The sequence below is a fragment of the Protopterus annectens genome, chromosome 2.part0 (assembly GCF_019279795.1).
Source record: "Protopterus annectens isolate FY-2018-M chromosome 2.part0, PAN1.0, whole genome shotgun sequence".
Taxonomy (NCBI): Eukaryota; Metazoa; Chordata; order Ceratodontiformes; family Protopteridae; genus Protopterus; species Protopterus annectens.
In genome coordinates, this window is record NC_056728.1 from 850,029,064 (window position 1) to 850,052,178 (window position 23,115).

Genomic DNA, 23,115 nt, shown 5'->3' on the forward strand with positions numbered 1-23,115 from the left:
TTTAAAATTCTTATTTTGGAAAATGCTTTTCTTGGTAGCTGTCACCTCAGCTAGAAGAGTATCAGAATTACAGGCTCTTTCATCCAAGCACCCATATTTCATTTTTCATAAGGACAGTGTGTCATTACGTACTCATCCTTCCTTTCTCTCCAAGGTCGTGTCACAAAGTAATTTAAACCAAACTATTGGGTTACCTGTTTTCTTTTCTAATTACCAAAACAAAGGCGAATGCTCTCTCCATCTTTTGGATGTTCATAGACCATTGCGTTTTTACTTGCACAGGACGTCATAGTTTAGGAAATTGAATCAATTTTTTGTATCTTACTCTGAGACCAGCAAAGGGTTACCAGTCTCAAAAGTTATGTTGTCTAGATAGCTCGCCATTTGTATATCTTACATCTATTCCTCAAAAAGCAAACCCTCCACTAGATCAGTTGCATCTTCAGCAGCCTTTCACGCAAGGCTTTCATGGGACAGTATCTGTGCTGCAGCAATATGGGCTAAGCCACGTACCTTTATTACTCATTACAAAGTGGATTTGGCCTCCAGAAGTAGGGCTTCCTTTGGTTCTATGGTTCTGAGGAATATTCATCCATGAGCCACCCCGGAATTATGTTGCTTGGGACGTAGTTCCATCAGTGAGAATAAAGTCAAGATTGACAACAACACATAAAGAAGTTATGCTTTAACCATAACGTTTCATGTGTGTTGTCCATCTTGATCTTTATTCTCACAAACCCACCCACTACTATAAGTGGATATTGTTTTTGGGATCTACATAGCCTCAGAAATACTGACATTGTCCAACAAATAAGCTATAATTGGTATTTTCACCATTTTACCTTATAGGTGGGCAAATAATATCTGAGGTAGTTGGGGAAACTGCATTATGAATAGGGAAGGAGGCGAAGACTTTGAGCTATTGGGAAGGTTGAGATGGATCGGACATGTTGGATTCGACCCGTCATTGAGAATAAAGGTCGAGATGGATAACACACATGGAAAGTTATGGTAAGAACATAACTTATTTTTTTCTACCACTGGTGAAGGTATAATATTGTGCCTGCAGGAAGTCTCCCTTTATATGTGTTATGTCCCTTTCTGCACTCATATATAGTAAAGCATCAAGCTAGCCGCCTATGCATACAGCCCTGTCTGCAAGGTCAGCTGCTGTCAGTCATCACAAAGTTGGTACCTTACAGTAGTGTATTGATGGACGTCATTGACTGATGTTGTCAACTGCTGTCCACTTTTTTCCTTGGGGGTGCACAGTATACCCCACAGCTGTATGAACGATGTGTATAGATGTAGATGTGTGTGTGTTTTTGTTTTGTGTGTGTGTGTGTGTGTGTGTGTGTGTGTGTGTGTGTGTGTGTGTGTGTGTGTGTGTGTGTGTGTGTGTATATATATATATATATATATATATATATATATATATATATATATAATAATTCGTGGCAGTATGTAAATGCTTGCAGTGGCCAAGGCAAAAACTAAGATCAGGTCAGGTGCTGGGCCACTGACATGATACTTGCTGCCAAAAATCATGCCACCACTGTACAGCAAATTTGGGTGATGGGGGTCGGCTTCGGCCAAATCTCCATTAACAGCGACAGAGGAAATCTTAGCCTCTGTACTTGAGGTGGTTTGTGTCATCCATAGACCATAGTGGAATCCTAGACATTGGAGTAGAACTACTGAGGACTCAGAGAATCTTCATTATAGATGCTTTTGAGGTATGTATATCTGTTATGTTACTGGTCACCGTATGCTGAGTAAATGTGTACTATGCTGCATATACGTGTTCCGTTGTTTTAATAAGTGGGAGCATCAGGTGTTTAGACTACAAGACCAGGAGTACAAGGTAAGGTCTATCTTATTATGTTCTACCACTATATTTAGTAATATCATTCATTCACTGGGATTAAACTAATGGTGATGCGTCAGGTGGGTATTTATCTTTGTTGTTTTCAAAAGTGACATTTTCATGGGTCTATATCAGATCATCGAAATGGCTCATTATCGAATGCCATAATGTCGATCTGCAAAATCCGTACCCTAACAATATCAAAACCTCAAAACAGCAAATTTTTTCCCAGGGGAAAAAAATTTGCTGTTCTGAGAAACACACACACACCACAAGCACACTAAAAAGCAGAAATCCACACATATACATTTAAAAGTTACATCTAACCCTACACCACACTGCACATACACTACTATGTATCCACTTACCTTAACCCAGACCCTAACCCTAAGGTCCGTCACTATCGCACACTCACCTCACCCGCGCCCTAACCCTAACTCACTTAACCCGCCCCAACCCCAAATTCTCACAATCGCACATTCACCTCACCCGTGCCCTAAACCTAACTTACTTAACCTGCCTCAACCCCAAATTCTCACTATCGCACACTCACCTCACCCGCGCCCTAACCCTAACGTCCGCACAATCACACACTTACCTTAACCCAACCCGTAGCTTTCCACCGCATCGCTGAAAACAGCGAAGCCACAACAACGGCCAACTGAATTCTTTCTCCCTATGAAAGAATTTTGTTTAATGCAGCTTCGCTGTTTTCAGCGTTCGCGATATTGGGTTTGATATTAGATCATTCGAAATTCTGCCGTTTTGATGATCTAATATAGACCCACATTTTATCAGGCTTCTCCAGTGTGGATATACTGCTACCTGATATTGAAGTTGTTTCAGACTCTGACCATGATGACGGTCAAAATTACTCATGTTCAGGGGTACAGTGTCAGTGTTGGATGCAGGAAGTGTGAAGTCCAGATCTGCACTGAAGTCAGTGGACATGGACTCTCTGCCTGTTGTGCCCACCCCAGACACACAGGAAAATGTAAACCACAGGGAGACACAGACAAGTCTAGCCAGGAAGGAATGTCTCCCCCTGCAGATGCAGTTCCCCATTATTGTTGCCAGATCCACTGAGCACTGGGAAAATGGGAGAGGTCAGCATGGTGGTGGCCTTAGATGCCACAGATGCCCCTTCCAAACTAGCTGTATATATGTCTGTGAACCAGAGAATGTTCAGAGCCATTTCAGAGAGACAGACTTACAACACCTCAGTCTTTTCTGTTATGGTTCACGTTATACAGGGTGTGTGGGATGGCCTGAAGGACTGTATGCCCCATATGTGTGACCTTAAGGTCATGTCTAAATTTCTTTATTATGTCTATTCTCGATCATCCTGAACAATAATTATGGAATAAGTAATAGTTTTTTGTGCTGTGAATTGTAAATGAATCTGTGACTTTATTAAAATGTTGTACTGGTTTGGAGCTTTTGAAAATGGACATGTATCCAGTCGGACTATCCCGGTTAACAAATGTAAAATAAAATAAAAAATAAAATAAATAAAATAAAAATGTGCCACAGGCAGACTGCATGCTGAAGGTTTCCTTGTGCACACAGTTAACATGCAAGATAGCCTTCCTGTCACTACTCCACCTCTTCTTTCAGTGTTAAGGGCCATTATGAAAGGGAGAGTCAACACCACCACTTCCACCTTACCATCCACTGTGTAGGATAGTTATGGGCGTGGAGCTGGTGCTGCAGAAATACACTGTACATGCCATGACCTTCCTGTAAGCAAAGCCTGGATATTGTCTGCTCCCCTGGATGGTAGCATACTTGGAATGCACACACATCTCCTGAGGGTGCTGTGGACCTGTCTGTAGGCATTTACCACAGTGAGACATTATTCAGTGTGGCCATGTTACAGCAGACACATTCGTGTCTCCAATGCCTGCATCTCACACACACACACACACACACACACACACACACACACACACATGCATATCATTGATAACAAGCCCCCTCGCTGCCCATTGTTTCCTAACAAAGGTTATTATCAGTCATATTGTCATGCACACAATTTCCTGTAGGTGTTACTGGGCAATGTGTACCTCCCCCCTCTACAAATGATGTTAAATGTACTCTACCCTTTGCTACTCGGTAGCCAGTGTTTGGCCAGTATATGCACTGAAGGGCATAGCCTGGTTGTAAATTTACATGCATCACTTTTAACGTTCTGTATAATGATTTAATCTTTTCCAGCCAGTGCCAAGAAACAGTGCAGCCTCCTTTGTCTGGCAATGTACTCCCTTCTGCCTATTCCTCCACTACTTAGTGTATTAGAACTCATTCCCTTTGTATGCTTACTTCTTCTTGCAACTGTTTTCAGACCATTATGTAATGTGGCATAGAAAGAAAATGTCTTGTTACATGTGCCCAGGCCATACTGCAGCACACCACTAGATAGAGCCAGGCAATGAAAGCAGTCCTCTAGCAGGCTGAACACATGCTTCATGACAGCATAGGTTAGTGACAGGGCATAGTTGCAGCTGTTGTCTGTCATGGTCGTGGATTTTAGGTGGCATCAACCATGGCTTCATGTGATTTCTAGCATCAGAAGTAACATTTCCCTAGAGAAAATCATCTTTGAAAAAGCATATATTAAGATACAAGTTGCATGTGTATATATGTGGGAGTCATGAATTCCTCCTGGTTGGCTTGCAGAGACATTGTAGGATATACTTTGTGCACTGCAGACCACTTGGCAGTTTACAGAGTTGTAATTTTTATGGTTAACAGACCTTCTTCCCTGCTTACCAGGTGGGGACTTTATTTCAATGTAGGTGCAGTGTATAGCCCCCATTACCTCAGCTGTATTTCATTGTGTTCATTGTGAGTACAGTGTATGGACCCACCATCCGAGAAATAAACTGTCATAGAAAGCCTGTATGTTGTTGACTCTCTCCTCTGTGGTATGAGAAAACCACATTTGTTTCCCCAAATGTTGTAGTATGGCATCAAATAAGTGATGGATATCCTTGAGGCAGATGCCTGGGGTAGCCGTACTGTGACCCTCACTGGTCATTGAAAGGTCCCTGTAGCTAATGTTATCAAAGCCATACATATCTTGATATTACGAGGGAGAGGTACTCCACAAATCCCAGTAGCCTGCAAGTGAGGACAGTACATCTCAACCAACTTCTTCATGGTTGCTCTATCCACACAGTAGCAGTCCATAACTTCAGTGTCGTAAAGTGTATGAAATGTTAGGCATGGACAGATGACAAGACACTGCCAAGGGTAACAAAATGTAACACTGTGACTACCTGCGGAGAGCTAAGCCTATTGTATATTCAGGTTTATTAGCGCTGCAGCTACCTCATGCATTGTTGTGAGACTCACCTTCTGTAACTCCAGAATTTTACTGCAGTCAGTAGCTCTGGAGTGAGCAAATGTTGTCATGGAATGTGTACTTGTCTGAATCATCTGCTGTATTGTTTCCCTTCATTTATAACCACAGCTCCCCTCATTTTAATAATTTTACTCATCTTGTCATTATACCACCATTAGCCTTCTGTGCGTGCCATAGGATTTCTCAGTCTTCTCTGCTGGAGGCTCAGTTTGCCTCAGAATCACACTCCCACTTGTATGGCCACTCACAGTGCACAGTTGCCTACCACAAAAAGGAAAATGTTTCTGAATCCCAAGATGAGTTTGTGTCTGCTTTAAGCTATACATTCTGTTTGCTGAGTCTCTGTGCTTTTCTTTCTGACAGTTATATTTACATTCCTTTCTCAGAGTGTATAATCCATTGTCATCATACCTCCCAACTGTACTGAATTACTCGTTTTTTACCAAGTTTTAGGGTCCAAATAATGGGGTGCCATGATTCCAGAGTGGCACCCCTTCAGTCCCGATTTTTTTTTTTTAATTTTCTTTTCGGTCTTTGGAACTGACGTCATCACGTGCGCAATGACATCAGCCCCGTCAGCCTGTCGGAATTGAGCTCAAGATCTTAAGCTGCAAGTGCGGAAACATCTGCTTTTTAAAGTTTTTGGACTAGCTGTGATCGCAGAATGAATTTTCAACTTTGAAGGAAACTAGTTGCAAGTGCTTAAGTCTTTGGAGCTTTTCTTCTGCTTTGGAGCTGAACTTGCTACTGTATTTGCTCATGGGAAGGAATGGAAATGAGTCAATGACTGCTGCTTTCAGGTATTTTACTGTTTTGGAGCCAAAGCCGAACTAATGGGGAAACGACTGCTTTCAGTTACTACCTACTTTCTGCTGTAAGTGATTGTACATCTTGTAGTGAACCAAACCAGTCAAGCGTGTGGTGCAACATAACCCGGCATTAAGTGTGTCAACATATTAACCTGAATTCCCTTCAGCCACCATGCTCACATTTGGTGAAGTTAAAAAGAGCCACAATGCTGTTATGCATTTTATTTAGAAAGAAAAGTCTTTAATTAATGCTATAATAGGTTTAAGTTGCCTTAACCTTGAAGTCATGAGGTTAGGAAGTCTAATCATTGCGGCAATTAAAAAGTGCTCTAGTCTCTTGTCTAGAAACACTGTTTGTTCCTTTCCTTTTCTTTGCTGAAACGTGTATTTCATACGTTAAATGAATGGCTATTTTAAAATATATTTTTTAAATCTCTAATGCGCCTGTGGGGGAAGTTTTAGCTGATAGCAGTAAAAGACTGAAGTATTAATAAATGGTATTATAATAAATACAGCACATTGTACACATACAAAATCATGATTAAAATGAACTTGAGTTTATATTCAAGCAGCAAACTCAAGTGGTAACCTGAGTATTATCCTCTTTAATTTTCTATTTCACTTAGTCAAAAGTTACAAGTAAACCTCCAAGAACAAAAAGGCATGTACAGCACATGAACAAATCTCTACTTTAACCATGTTTTGGAAGGGAAACTAACTGTATTAGACAGTGAATCAACATTTGGTTGTCATAAAAGGTTAAAACTACATGTCCATTTTTTATTTAAAATAATTTATTAATGTGCTATGTTTATCTAGTGGATAAAGTCGCACTGAATGTTTTTATCTGATTACAATAGCAATGGAGCTCCTACAGAGCATCATGTGCCTGGTGGTTTGTATGGGAAGTTAACCACCAAAATAATTAACAGAGCTCACAGTCAGTGAGGCAGACGTGTGTATTACATTGCTACTAGCAGCATACTCCTATTTGGCACAGCGCGGTCAGTAAGGGCCCCATGAATCTTCTCCATTCTTTGCCATCGGCCTTATTCAAAGACTCGCTTTGGACTACAAAGAGAAGTGAAAATCTGTGTTCTGGCTTGTTCTTGGTGACTGTCAGCAGTGTGATTTCCTCTTGTCCTCACCAATTGACTGGCCAGGCTCACCCTTGTACAGCAACTATAACAGCTTATTGACAGACTAGTGACCCAGCCAGACCTGATAATGGAAACCTATCAGTTTTCTGGGCTCAGCAGCTCGAAACCTGCAGGCCAGCGCAGTGTCATCAATTGTTGTGGGCTCAAATAACACAAGATTAAGTTTAACTGAGCCTCACAGCATAGTAAAGACAATGAACCATTTTTAAAAGAATTAGGACCGAAACAAAATGTAGATTAGAAATGGAACTAGGACATGCATTTAATTACAGTTTTACACATGTTCCTATCAGAACAATGGCAACTTTGAATTTTGATCAGCATATCACACAGTCTTGCATTTCAGGTTCCCAGTAAATGGAAAAAATGGCAATGACTTGGTATTGTGTTACGCAGTTACACAAGCGTAGGCTTTAATATATTCCACATAATTTCATAAGCGTATATATAGTCAAGTGATTTTTGTAAAGTGCGAATGGGTTGAATGTGTTGAATCTCACTGTGATTCATTTTTGTTTAAAATCACAAAATTTGTCATAAGACTGCCCAGTCTGTAAAATACAAGCACCATCTCTAGCAAGGTCAGACGCACCCTTGCATTTCATTATTACTGATTATTGATTAATGCCTTTCTCTGTCATTCTGTTTCTCATCCCATCATTTTCAATGCTTAAACATTAGCAGCCGCAAGCACAGCATGACAGCAGCTATATGCTTCTTAAAGGCATATTTAACTCCTCACTTTAACATGGTAAGTTCTGTTTCTTTAAACGTAGTCTGTGATTTATAAGGTAAGAAGTGCACAGTTATTCATGCATACTGGCTATTATAAAAGTTGTGCGTGTCTAGTGTGAACCTTTTTAAAATGTTATATACAGTCTTGCATGCAGTAAGTCTGCCCCAAGGGCTTGTGTCATTATTTAGTGGACTTTTTGCCAGCAGTGGGTTATTAATGTTGGATCTTACACCCGGTGGCTGGTGCAGAAGCTGTCTTTAATAGAATGAAGTCTATTTACAAGGCATTTTCTCACTCCTGTATTTGCTCAGTATACTTACGAACTTGCTTTCTGTGAAATGGGGAAAGGACTGCTTTCAATTACTAACTACTTTCTGCTGTATTTGTTGGGTATACTTACGAACTTGCTTTCTGTGAAATGGGGAAATGGCGTGTGCGTGTGTGTGTGTTCCTCCTGGTAGGTACATACATTATTTATGAGACCACCAGTAACACAAACCAGTAAAAACACTACAGAACTCTTAACTCGTCACTAACACCATTGTTTTAAGTACAGGATACGCGCTTTCAGCATATTATTAGTGATGAGTTACGCATTCTGCAGTATTTTTACTGCGCTATTTGTGAGCTTGATTGGTAGGGAGCTCAAATGACCACTGCTCCAGTAGTGCAAATTTCCAATTTATGAGGTCTTGCACTACTGCTGATGCCCTTTACTATGAGTCAATACATGGTGCAAAAGTGTACCTCATGTCATCTGTGCAGCATCACTTGTTTTGTCCATGCATACCAACCGATGTCATGTCTGTCAAATAATTAAAAATTATAATTATTTTTATATGGTTAGCTATTTTTTATTCTATGTATTTGTTGTTCTTACTTATGTAATTATTTAATAGGTTTAACTTGCTAGGTTGGTTAGACTGAGACTTCTTTCACCCATGCCATAAGCTGTTAGCAGACAGGATGTTTGAGTACAGACTGTGTGTGTGAGTGAAAATTCCCCCCAACTCAGTACACCTGGTGGCTAGAGGTACTCAGGCTTAAACTCTGTGCCTTGGGTACAAGGTAAAAAGAGCCTAAAGTCCCTAGCCACCACCACTTTTGAATTTATGTCTCATATCTTTGTTCTATTACTCATTACATCTGTGATTTTTCAGGATTTTTGTGGCAGTGCAATGACAAATCACTGAAGGATTGAATTCACTAAATGACAAACATTTAAATTTCAGACTTCACATTCTTCAGAAAATAAATAGTAACACAAAACCTTTTATTCTAGCAATTTTCTAAGTTTATAAGATCAGTATTTGAAATTTGTCCCTATGTTGGGGATGTATACCCCCATTATTGGCTTTGTCCAGGTTTTTTGTGCTAAGACGTTGAGAGTTAAGTGAGAACTTAATTCTGTATTCCCCCATTATTGGCTTTGTCCAGGTTTTTTTGTGCTAAGAGGTTGAGAGCTATGGTGAGAAGTGAGAACTGAATTAATTAAATGATGGCCATTTAAGTTTCAGTCTTCCTGTCTTTCTAAAAACTGCTGATTTGGCATAGTGGTATGTTGCTCTGACTGTAATGCACAGGGCCCTGGGTTCAAGACAGTGAAATGCATGGTGTTAACACAACATTTTATTCTAGCAACTTTCCAAAACTATACAAGCAATGTTTAAAATGTGCCCCCCCCCCCAAAGTAAAACTGAAATTGAAAATAAAGTGTTAGAAGCTGTGCAAGATGCCTATGGCTTACACTACTGTCATTCTATTTATTTATATATATATATATATATATATATATATATATATATATATATAGGGATATGAAGAATGGTAAATTGGGTTTTTAAAAGGTTTATAAAAGAAGCTTTTACTGTTTTGGGAAGGTAAATTATTTCAGAATAGTTAGATAATGTACTTACAAAAGTAAATATTAGTTCAGTACCTGGAATAGTATATGATGTATATAATGATGTGACGACCCTCCACTGGACCACTAATAAATGAGCCTCAATCCTCACCACTAGCTCCAGAGGGGGACGTACACTGGGAGGATAACAAGTACACACACATTATTTCAAGATGCAGCTCTCTGCATCAAGTGCAGTTTCCCGTAAGAGCGCACAGAGACCACAGTCAGTCTGGGGCTGGTTTCTTCCTCTTTCTCCAGATCCCCAATAAGACTCCCCACTGGCACAGCTATAGAGTTGAGATCTCAGCTGAGTGACCAAGCCAAGGCCTACCAGCACCCTCTCTGTCCAACCAGTGCTTTGTGTCTCTTTCCAATTAGCTGACACATACACACTTTGAGGTTTGATTTACACATGCCATACACCTTGGAGAGGTTGGTGCAAGTTTACTAGTTATGCCCCCTTTTGCCCAGACTATAAAGTAGTTACCACTGCCACCAGCCAACTTCTTATCAGCTACTTTAAGGCTGTTAATGAGGGGTGTTCAATCTTACTATGTAATGTTAATACAAATGGTAGTTTGACTAAGAGCAGTATTGTTAAGAGTGGCCCACACAGTGTCACCAAATAAACATGCAAGTACTCTCAAAACGTAAATATCTCTACACAGATCAGCCACGATGAAAGTTTTAAATATATTTAATAATAAATAATAAAAGAACAAGACAATACTAAATATATATTCACAAGTAACATCAGAGTTCAAAACTGAAAAATTAATTATGAAGGTGCTGCAGTGCTGTACTTACTGTACTGAAACCAAAGTCTTCTTAAGACACAAAGTCTTGCTGGCTGTTTACTGCTGAATCAGAGTCTGGTTATTGCACAGAGGTTTGCATGACTCCATCTGCAGTCTGTTTAAGGCACTGAGCCTTGCAGTTGCACACTGATAAAGAAATATACTTTGCAGCACAGTACTATTTTACCTGTAAGCACAGTTACTAATAAATAACTTATTCTTATAACAAATGACACATGCTACTGTGACATCTTGTAGCATAGATGTTAAGGTTTTACTTCACAAGCAGTATAAATGTTTATACTCTTACACAGTACCTCAGAACAAGTGTGGTCCTACAAAATACCTCCAACATTAGCTTGATTTTTACAGTCTATTTATACTATTCTTCTCACGCACTTTGGATCCTGTTTTTCTTCTTGGTATCTTTTTTGGGGCTTTGTATGAAAACATCTGTTCTGCTGATGCTTTACTTTCCAGACTTGTTTTTTAAGGAAATATGTTATGGGAAGGCACATACAAATAGTTTTTTTCTGTCAACTATATCCATTCATCATCTGTGAGGAATTAATCAAGCTTTTTCTAATATTGTGACAAACATGTTTTAAGGAAACAGCTTATGAAAAAGCACATACTGCTGATTTTATAAAAAGCCATGTCCATTCATCTGCCAACTTCTTTGCTGATACTGTGGGAGAACATGTTTTTGAGGAAACAGCTTGTAAGGGAGCACGTACTGCTGATTTTATGAAAAGCATGTCTATTAATAGATGTTCCTTGTCTTTCAAAATACAGTCATAACTATGTCACATAGTATGGATGCTCATAATCAGACTGTATCTCATTGATCTGTACTCAGAAAAAAGGATGTTAATGTGCCACATTAACTCAGGTAGATTGGATTGCTGCAGAGATATGACAGCAGCAACAGTAGTATATCTTGCAAGTGCATTCTTCCACTAATCAAACACTCTAGCATTTTTATAATTGCTTAAACGTAGCTATTTTGTTTTTCCCCCTAAATGTTAATTGTAACTGATGTTTTCTTTCAGTCATGTAAGAAGCAACATCCACTTATTTTTAGCAGATTTCACCAAAGTATTGTTTCCATTCTAGGATAAAGTCGATGATGTCCTGATTGGAGTCAAATCAACAGCACTGAGATTTAATGAACAGACAAAACTGTGGCTAATCGGATTTAGTGCTGCAATGCTAGCTGGTTTGGCATTGACAGGAGTAAACTGTGGACAGACTCTCCCATATTATGTTAGCCTTGCTGTTGTTGGAGCCCACCTAGCATATCAGGTTTGTAATGCAACTTCATATTTTTTCATAATGTGCTTATTATTACCTGGTCTTTTCATTTCTAGAGCATATCAAATGACTAGGGAAGTCCCAGAGGTCCCTAATAAAGAATGTTTCAAGCGTAAAGACACTGAGCTTCCAAGATAGGCTAGAAGCTCTATTTCTTTACTTAGTATTTTATAGACTTTTGAGAGGCAAGTCTGTATGTTAACCTACTGTGCCACTAGAGATCCTGTCGTCCTTGATCTCCTATATGTCTGTAAATGTAATAGCTTAGCAAACCCAGAACCCCTCTTTACTAGCAAATAAATAGAATGCAGTGGAGAAATAGATTCATTACACAGCCCTCCCTCTTCTCTGGAATAAGCTGCCCCTGCAGATTAAGCAGTGTGATAAATTATCATCCTTCAGACAGAACCTGGCTGACTGCATGGCTACTATCAGATGTACCCCTTACTGACAGATTTACTTACTGGCCTAGCCCTCTTTGAGAAACACTGTGCAGCCTGAGAGTGGGTATTTGCAAGACACTGATGATTAAAAGACTAATGTTATCTTGTTATTCATATAGCAGTAAGTGACTTATATCTGTCATCACCTGTGGTCAGGAATTCTGGACAATGTCTTAAAATAGAGGGGAAGACATTTATTGAAAAAAAAAAGTGGGAAACTCTTAATGTTTGGCATTATTGACTTATTGTAATCTTCTGTGATTTACCTGAAAAGCCAAACTTTTATTAGGGAAAGGGCAAAAATCAGGGACATTCTGCGAAATCAAGAACAGCTAAAAGCTATGTGAATGTGCATTTCTGATGTACCTTGAAACATGCAGAAAGCCACTTAGACCAATCAAAGACTAGAGCAGTATACCTTACCAGACACCAAACATCAGTAATTGTTGACCACAGCACAGAAACCCAGTAAATAGCTTTTATCACATTTATAGCAAAAAAGTGCACTGCAAGCTGTAATGCAGCATTACATGTATGTCAGTGCATACAGCACTAGGGGAAACGTATCACTGCTGCCTGTATGTCGGGAGGTGCCTTGCAGGGCAGTCAGTAGCACTATGTGCCTGTAGGTCCCAATAGTGCATTTCAGGATAAAACTGTGCCATGCCATCAGTATCTTCAGTGTCACCTGTTGGTATGAAGGTAAGTCTCAGTACTACATACCTGTTGCGAGGTGCTTTGTCAGATGAACCATTGTATTACTCATAGAGCAGAAGGTGCGCTATAAGATAAATCACAGCATCATCTGTGAGGAAGAACATGCTCAGTAGTCTGTTAGAAGGTTGCCATTTCAAATCCTCTTGGTAACCCCCCAAGACTTAGTATTAAGACTACTTCTCTTCATGATTTTCATTAATGACATGGCTAATCAACATGGAGTTGCTGAAATGATCTAATATGAGACACTGGCTAATTAGATCTACATCTGATTTCAGCATTTTCCTACTTAGCGTAGAAACAGTAAAGCAGTGAAAGACTGGACAGGATATCCCCTCTGAAGTAAGTCTGTATATATTGTATACACTACAGTATATTGTTTCTGCTGCATATATAAAAACAATACAGTAATGTTGTCTAAGTTATAAAATCATAGTGTCAGAAGGATTCAGAATGTTCAATTTGTATTATGATGTGTCTTCTGGCTTTGGGCATGTGGGATACATGTCTGTTGGCGTTCAGCTCAACACAGATTTTTTTTCCCTATAGCATGTTTTGATGTATATTCTGTTCTCAGTCTCTTAGCATTCTAAACTATCAGTTACCAGAATCATGCCTTACAATCTTTTTCAATATCTATGCGTATAATGTATCTTATCTGTACTTGACTGTTGTTGTGTTTCTTTTACCTGTTGTTTCTCTCTACTTTTCCTTGTAACATCACTACAAACATGAAATCTACATCCCCGCGGAGACTACAGGCCGCAGTTACTGTAACTTCTTATGTCTCTCACCAGGAATTAAATCTAGCACTTTATGTTCATTAGTTTACCAGATATAAACAATTATTATTGGGCCTGCCATTTTAAACTAACTTACAATGCATGAAGCACTACAGTTACTAACTTATAGTGAGTAGAACACTACAGCTACCCTCCAGAATAAGTGAAAACAAAGGCTTGTTTAGTACTCCCTAAGTACCATTAAGCACGAATCCTCCTGTAGAACATCAACAGTTCTCAGCGGCCACAGCTGCATTTACTGTTAAATGCTTCATTCAGACTTTTCCAAGTGAAGTGCTTACTGGCTTTCCCATGCTTTTCTTTGTTGACTAGTTTCTGTCTGACAGCAGTTAGTGTTTTCAATTTTTTAAGCTGTAAAACACCACTACTGCATTTTTTTCTCTAACTCTTGTAGTACATGGGATCAGGTAAAGCTGTATTAACTATAAATATAATGATAGGATCTTTCTGATCATTACCCCAGGATACTCTGTATTCCTAACATGAATGTCAGGATATTCACTTACAGGGCAAAGCTGAAGTGCAGGATCCTTTTTTATGCCTTGTGTATCTTTTTATGCCTTACCTTCCACAAATAGCATCTAGTTTATTCATTCAGGCATCAAGATTTCAACTTCATGCCCTGATATTGACAGCTTAATTGCTGCTATTCTGCTAGTGTCTCACTTAGGCTGTATAAGGTAGCTAGAGCTTATCTGGAACTGTCTTCATAGCAAATGTATGTGATTAAAGTAGCAACATTTTTTCCATTTGAGTGTCTTCCAGAAATGCAGAACCATTTACCTCTCCTCCCTCACTGACTCTACTCTGTCTGTTGGACAGTTAGACACAAGTCTTAGCTATTCATTTATTAGATAGCTTTTGGCAGATATTTCTAGATTCCATGCTCCTTTGGCTTTTCTAAATGTCTACAAACTCTTCCTGAATGAAACATTACTGTGTAGACCTCTCCTTAGAGATCTCTGTCCTTCCTGAAGCAATCATCATATGCTTGAGAGGCTGTGCTTACTTTCCTTTAAGAATGATTCTTTTTTTGGAAGTAAATGTTTTGCCATGGAAGACTCCCTTGTCTGGTATCATTTACTTTCCCTAGCTGTGTTTCAGATTTCCAGGCCTTGCTGGTTTCTGCATCTGTATTTTGTGTTCCAGTCACTCTGTCTTGCCAAAGGTCACTGCAGAGTCTAATCATGTCCATCCACTTCATCTCCCAGCATATGAATCCAGCATAACATCTCCTTCATATAACCAGCTTAGGTACTATGTGGAGAGAGACTGTGTTTAAGAAAGATGATTAGTTGTCTGTGACATTTGTCAGAAGTAGAGAAGGCCAGACAGTGACTAAATAGTGCCTTTCTAATTGGATTTCAAGTTGCTTCGCGTTTTTTAAGGGGATACATTTGGAGAATCATTGCTTGATCTTTCTCATCTGTCATTCTACAGATGCAGTTGCCACTTTCATAGATTTTTCCACAATGAATCTCTGAATGATGTCTGCATGGATCTCATTCTGGACCTTGGTGAAGCATTATACACTGGACATGACCTCCTAATCAACATTTTCTCTAGTGCAGTGGTAATGCATAATATAAGTATTTTATATTCTAATAACTCCCACCTAAGAGGATTGACCTGAGGTCTCTGACTTATCTCTTCTGTAGCTAGCGTGTACCATCTGTGGAAGTGATGTATACTGACCGTATTGGATTGGTGAAGAAAAAACTATTTGCCTACAGTATGTATTCTGCCCATATTCCTCTTCTGAGCTTTGACATTTTTGATTTCATTTAGTTTATACTAATGTTGATGTTGGTGCTACTGTTCACAAGAGCACGAAAGAGACAGAGAGCTCTGGAAGGCAGTGGCTTTATCAATGTGTCAAGGGCAGCACTAGGACTGATTTTATGAGCTTGGAAAATTTTGCTGGGCAGGCTAATCCTATCATAGTCATACCTGTCTTCCCAGCTAGAGCATCGTCTCACATATCCAGTGTTGCTGTCAGTATTCGAAACTTCTCTTTCCTCTTAATTCAGCTAGTGACTTCTTGTCTACCATTTCCTTTTCTGATGATGCTGTCTGGTAAAGAGCATATTTTGTCCCATCCTAAATCCTTTTATCTTCACGAATGGTGCTCACAATTCCTGTAGTGCCTCACATTATAAACAGTTCTGCTGATTTAATGTAGGTTCTGGAATCAACCACAAAATCTATCAGAAAACAACCTATTCTGACAAATTGAAGAGGTTTGCTGTTTGGCATAGTTAACCTTATCCACCTTTCCTTAGTTCTTGAATTGTCTGAAGTATTTGTTTAACAAAATATTTTAAAATTCTCTGCAGTTTACGTTTATGCTTTTGGACTGTTTTTCACTTTTGTTGGGATAACCTCCTTTTGCCAAGGTGGAATTTAGCACACTACATTTGAGAGGGGTGTTTCAATTTAAGCTTTATAATAGTGATCCTGTTTCCCTCTAAGATTTGAATTTTGTCATCAAAGAATCTTTGCTGTGATTTAAATGCTACTAATGAGCTTCTTCCTTTAGTAAATAGTTTGATTCCTTCAGCTTCCACTTGCAAACCTTGTGTTTCTGTGCAAGTCATTTAACCAGATGGTGCTTCCAGGTCGCTTCTAAAATAGATAAATAAATGGCTCTACTGCAAGAAATTGATTCTGATGGGTACTACTGTTGCCAGGACAATTTCCAGATTTCAGGCACTGTGTTCAGTAGAAACGTTCAGTACTTTTTATAATGACAGCATTACCGGAGAGACAAACTTCAGACTGATTGTGGCAGGACTTACAGATGTATAGATAAGGTGTTGTAGAAGAATAATGGAAAGGGGAACATTAATATGGGAAGAGGGATAAAATGCAATTGTGGAAGAGGAGGAGGAGGGGCTTACAGAGACTGGACAGGAGAGAAGTTGAAATGTAAACACCATGTGTAGAGGTCCACCAGGAGTCTGTCATTTAAGCCTGAGTAAATCCAGACTTAGTTCCATGACTAAGGAAGCAACAGACATATTCTGAGACCATTCAAGAGCAAGTCAGTGGGGTGGCTGAAGTAGATGAAAAGAGCACTGGATAAAAAATAGCAATTATGGTAAAGGAGGAACTGAAGGGCTTTGAAACAGGGAATAACATTTGAATACCATGACTTGAAATGTGAGCAAGAGGGACGTTGTCATACCCAACGGTCGTAAAATTCTGAGAAGTGTTAGGAAGGACATGACAGAGGTGTGATACTGCAAAAAATAAAGTTCAGGACACAAAAACAGAGAAACTTAAATGAGGAAGAACAGAATATTGGGAGATATTTGCATGAAGGGGAGTCACTAGAGTAACTGGAAACTGTGGAAAGTGCGGATCATTGGCTCAGTGAGAAGTCGGAGAATAGCAAGATGGTGATAATGATAACTTCAGGAGTTGAGATTAGCAGTAAGGGCATGGATAATGGTTTCAGTTTGCTGACTAGAGAGGGATGGAGGTGTGTTGAGAATTTCTGAGCAATGAAAGGAGAAAGAATAGAGATGGACTGCGGGGGGAAACTTTAGTATCAGTTTGGAGAATGACAGGTTGTTTAGGAATTAGAGTTGTAAAACTGCAAGGTAATAAAAATTGTTATAGCCACTACACTTATGTATACATTACAAATGTGTTGTGGGAATTTTAGTGCTGTAACAATATTTCATAGCATACTTTCCTTTGTATGGAAGTAAAATAGAGAAAGAAATTACTATACTTTTGTCATTGGCTTCTTCTGGGGGATGCTATACATCCTGTTCTGCTTTTATGGGCATACACTTTGACTAGCCCCACAAGCTTGGGTTTATCTGCCCAGGACAGAGTGGCTGAAATTGCCTTTCCTTAGGAAGAGTTTAAAAATAACATCCTGACCCGTCCAAACTAATTTTTCTAGAACTTGAATGATGACATGTTGAGGAAAAAGCAGGCCTTTACATCTGTAAAGGGTTTCAAAGAGCCTTGCATGCTGCCTCTGTTCTTTTGTCATCTAGATGTGGAAGTCATCCTGATGAAGTCAGACAGATTGTCAACAACAGAGTACGTCCACACCAGTCCTGATTACAGACAGGGCTGCCTGTTGAGCAGGATGGGGGCTCTTCAGAGAAAGCAGTAGATTCTAGATATAGTCACCTTTGGACGTGTTCAAGACGTCATGGATCCTCCCCTGTTAAGAGTTCTATTGGCAGACCTGTCAGTGTCATTGGAACTCTTGATACAGTCAGGCTCTGCTTCTCAAAGGGACTATAAAACTGGTGCATGAGGAGGGTTGGGGTCCTTTTCTAGCTCTACCTGATGTAGAAAGGAATTAGTGACCTGTGTCCCATACTGAACCTTGACATCTTCAAGCAGCCTACCCAGTACATGCAGCTGCATGTGGTAACCATTAAATAGATTCTGTTCTTACTCCCACAAGGCTTCTTAGTGGTATTGCTAGGTATGATGAGCACCTATTGGCATATCAGCATCTTGGAGGGGTCCTTAGAGAAGACTCATCTAATCGGTCTGGGTGGGCAGCACCTTTACTGCAAAGGTTGCCATTTGAGTATTGGTAGACTTCTTTACAGTGTTGGTCATTTTGGCCAAACCCTTGCAGCAGAGGATTTGCCTCCCCTTTTCATGCCTAGGTACTGGCTACTGATTGCTCCTTCCAGGGACATTCCAGAGGTATCTCTGGTGTGATCTTTTTAGATGCAGTCTTTTATGATTCCATATATTGTAAAACTGTCTTCCCTGATCTTGGGCCAGTGGACATCATTCAAAAGCTAAAATTCAGCACTTTCTATTACCAGTCATTCCTGCACTTGTAAAGGGACCTGGAGATTATTGCATCAAGGTCAGCAGTAATGGCAATTCAAACAGTCCAGGCTCTACTTCAGCTGCTGAACCAGATGTTGGCCACAGTCTTCAGCATGCCCTTTTTATACCAGATGATGTCAGTGTTGCATTGAAATTTGAGGTGCCAGTGGCTCTTGTGCTCCAAGACCTGTTAGTGTCTTACCATTAGTGCTGGACCCTGTTGCAGTGAACTGTCCCAAATAACCTGCAGTGGGCCTTCCATTCCTAAAGACAAATCCATCTCAAATCTTGATGGCAAATGCTTTCTCAGGATGTTAGGCTTCCACATGGTGCAGGGAATTTGGCTCCCCATCTGTAGAGCACAAGATGGAGCTTAAGGCACTGCTTGTTTCCAAAAAAAAAAACCTTTCAGAAAGGGCTACATCAAACTTCTTATCTGAACAGGCAACCAGTCTATCATTTGGTACCTAAGCAGGCAATCAGACACAAGGTTATATCCTGTATCAGGGGAACCAATGCTCATCTGGCATTGGGCCATAGACTGATGCATTCTTTCCTGTGCTGCTCATATCACAGACAAAGTGAATGAGCTGGTGAATACTCTTAGTCAGATAGTCAGTTCTCTCCTGCAGCTCAGAATGCAGAAGCTGTATCTCACCAGGTTATTCCGAAGTGAGACAGTCCAGAGAGTGACCTGTTTGGCACTCAGGAGAATGCAGTCCTTCCCTTCTTTCTGCTCAAGACATCAGGTCGAGGGAACACAACAGTAGATAGGTTTTCTCTGCCTTGACATTGGAGACCCCCTTTCCCATAGTTACTGCTTTTTTTTCATTTCTTATCCCAAAAATCAGGAAAAGAGATGGACTCGTCTTTGTCTCTTCTTGGTGACTAAAACAGGTATGGTTTGAGGTCCTAAGAGTCCTAGCTGTAAAGCAAACCCACCCTTACCCACCAAGCTTATCCCTTTTTCATGGCTGAGGAAGTAACCTGCTCAACTTTAGAACTTGGTTTCTAGGTATTCTTCTTTCATCAGAGTGAGTATGTTGGGGGTTGTTAAGGCTACTAGGAAACCTTCCATTTGGAAATTCTGTGCTGTCAAATGGACGTCATTCTCAGTTTGGGTGGAGTAGTACCCTGTACCAATCTGACCAGACAGTTTGCATACAGATGTTCTTCGTGTTTCACTGTTGCAGTCATCTCATTTGGGTTATCCCTGCCAGAGTAGCCCTCTGCCGGTCTGAATACCAGAGGTTTAGTATTTCTGCGTTGGTTGCTGTCACTTCAGGACTGACATCTGGCCATCAGTAGTATAAAGTAAGGCAGCCATTACGTCACTCTTTCTTGCCATGGAGCCTGAAGCAGAAGCAGTTTGCACGAGTGCTGGTCGGCCGCTACCTAAGTTTCATCTACCGAATTGAAGTTGAAGACTTCTAAAGCTAAGTATCCCGTTGGGGATCCTTTTTTTCTTGCACTAACCGTTGTCAGAAAAGGTTAATTGTCTCGCCTGTGGATAGCAAATACCACACCGAGACTTTCATTCTTACTGCATCACTTGTTTAGGCCCAGACCACAACGTCCCCCATTATCATTTTTGTGCTTTATTCAACACCAGAACTATCCGTCGTCGGGCCCTTATTGTAGCTAAATATTTTTGCTTACAATCCTCAAATTCCAATATGGCTTTGGTAAGTCATCCAACAGCAGATCTTCTGAAAAAATGTAAAGATAAAGACAGAGACAGACTGCACAGGTCCAAACCTACCGACGACGCTTTCGTTAAGCTAGTCGTCAGTTCTCTGGTCCTCAGTAAGGTGTTTTTAAAGCCCCTGATGCCCACTTCTCTGGATTTGCAGGCTAGTACAGAGACCCTTTTGGATGCCACAAAACTCTTCTTCGACTAAGGATCCTGCAGTCGTCTCTACCTTGATGGGTCCGGAGCCACTGACCAGGCACCGGCTTCCAAGGAAGTCCTTCTCACTACCGATTCTCGACGCAAACCAATGTCTTCTTTCGCGACTACCATTCTTTCGAAAACGACTGAGTTTCATAGAAGGAAGACCTCATTATGCTGATCAGGGAAGCCAAGCTACCCCCTCCAAAAGGAAAAGAGATCTGTCCCCTGTAGGTTTGTCTGAACAAGAGTCAGATTCCTATGATGCATCCGAATATGAAGACATGCAACCCCTCTCTACTTAGAGGATTCTGATGCAGAGGACTCCATCCTTCAGCATCTCCTCCCAGAGGGTTTTTCCTTTGGGGAAACCCTTCATACCTTAAGAGAGCATTTCCATTGGGAGAGTCACTACTACCCTCAGTCTAATAAGAGAATCTGGGAAATTCTTAGATCTTCCACAGCACAAACCCTTGGCCATCCCCCCAGTCTAGGATGTTGTGGAGGATGTATTACTGGAATCCAGCTTGACTCCTGACACCCTCCCTCATGCACCCATAAAACCAGACAAGTACTATAGAGTCCCTGACTCACACAAATTTCTTATTAAAAATCCTACTACTGACCCTGAAGGGTCAAGGGCCTAAAGGGATTAAAGCAACCTCTGCTAAAAATCCCACCCCCTCAAACAGGTATTCCCGAGCACTAGACAGGTGGTCTAAAAAAAAGTATACACCTCAGCTACTCTTGCTATCAGGGCACTAAATTGTAAGTTCCATATGCTAAAATTTCAGCAACACACCCTGGAACTCCTCAAACAAAAAATGTCTTCCTTTCCTGCTTGTGCAGAATCTAAAGAGTTACAAGAGATATGCATTCTGCAAGTCAAGTAACTAAACACACCTTGCACTGTGGTTTTGATGCCCTAGTAGCTTCTTGCAGGGCAGCAGTCACTGGATCTGTCATTAGAAGGCATGCATGGCTTAAGGAACAGCCCCTGCCAAACCATGTCAAATCTAAGTTGTTGGATGCCCCCTTGCACAAAGACAACTTATTTGCCACTAAGGCAGAAGAGGTCTTAAAAAAATGGAGGAAAAAGCAAAATCTATGCTGACAGTTATGGATTTCATACAGGTCCAGCCACCCAGGTTCAGCAGACATTGTCCCATCAAGCACTAGTCCTTTCCTGCTCCCACTAAGCCAGTCCAGCCTAGGCCCTAGGGAACCAGACCCCCTCCAGACAGCAGCCACAGGGAATGCAGAGATCTAAGCAGTAGACTACCTCCATTTCAAAACCAGGGAATTCTAAGCCACCCCCTTATGGTAAGAACTCGCAATGACTCACCTCCCTACCTCCTCCCTCTGCCCACCTTCACTTACCCCTAGAAGGAAAACACTCATTTCACACAAGCACCCAGGCCACCATTACCAACGACCACTGGGTTCTCAACATAGTGTCTCAAGGATACAAATTTTCTTTCCACACCCTTCCAACCCCAAAAGGGTTCCCAGATCTACCTCCAAACCAGTGGGCAGAGGCTCAAAAGCAAACCCTTTCCCTGCTTTCTATGAGGGCAGTTTATGTTCCTGCAGAACAGATAGGCCAAGGTTTCTACTCCAGACTTTTTCTGATGTCCAGAAAAATGGCACCTGGCGCCCCATCCTCGAGCTATCCATTCTAAATACCTTCCTGGTGATCTCAAAATTCAAAATACTCGCCCTCCAGCAGCTGCTACCCATGCTCTCCAAGGACACTTAGCTAGCCACCCTAGATCTAAAAGAGGCCTACCTCCACATTCCTATCAGGCAGTCATGCAGAAAATATCTCGGTTTCAGGGCAGGATCTCGACACTTTCAGTTCTCTGAGCTTCCCTTTGGCTTATCTACTACTCCCAGAATTTTCACAAAATGTCTGGCTCCGGCTATTACCTTTTGCAGACAAAAGAATATCCAGATTTACCCATACTTAGACGACTGCTTTATTCAGGCAGACAGCCAAGAAAAGCTGCTCAGGCACCTGGCCTTTGTTTAGACTCTACTAACCTCCCTAGGGTACACAATCAACGAAAGGAAACCCAAACAGGTGCCCACCCAAAGGATTATCTTCCTGGGAGTAAGCCTGGACACAGCATCCCAGATGGCATTCCTTACACCAGAAAAACAAATGTTCCTGACAGCCTACTTCTCTCAACTAGCCACCAAACCCCAGTTATCTGCAATGAAGATCCTGCAGGCTCTGGGGTTCATGGCATCTTGCATACTACTCATAATATAAGCCAGACTGCATACAAGGAAACTTCAGTGGTACCTAAAACGCCTTTGGTGTCAACACTCTCAAGACCAGAAGACTCTTATACCTATAATTCCTTGCCTCAGAAAAGAATTTCTTTGGTGGGCAACAGCATGCTCCCACAAGGGACTGACTACCTTTCTTACCACCCCCTGCCACCCAGACCATCACCACAGATGCATCAGACTATGTTTGGG

General features: G+C 40.8%; 1 protein-coding gene across 1 annotated transcript in view; it reads left to right on the forward strand.

Moving 5' to 3' along the window:
* Positions 1-23,115, forward strand: part of COQ2 (coenzyme Q2, polyprenyltransferase) — a 403,478-nt gene that overhangs the window by 356,311 nt on the left and 24,052 nt on the right. Inside the window, exon 6 of the mRNA XM_044061117.1 lies at positions 11,759-11,947. Coding sequence (XP_043917052.1) covers positions 11,759-11,947 — 189 coding nt within the window. The remainder of the gene's footprint in view (positions 1-11,758; positions 11,948-23,115) is intronic.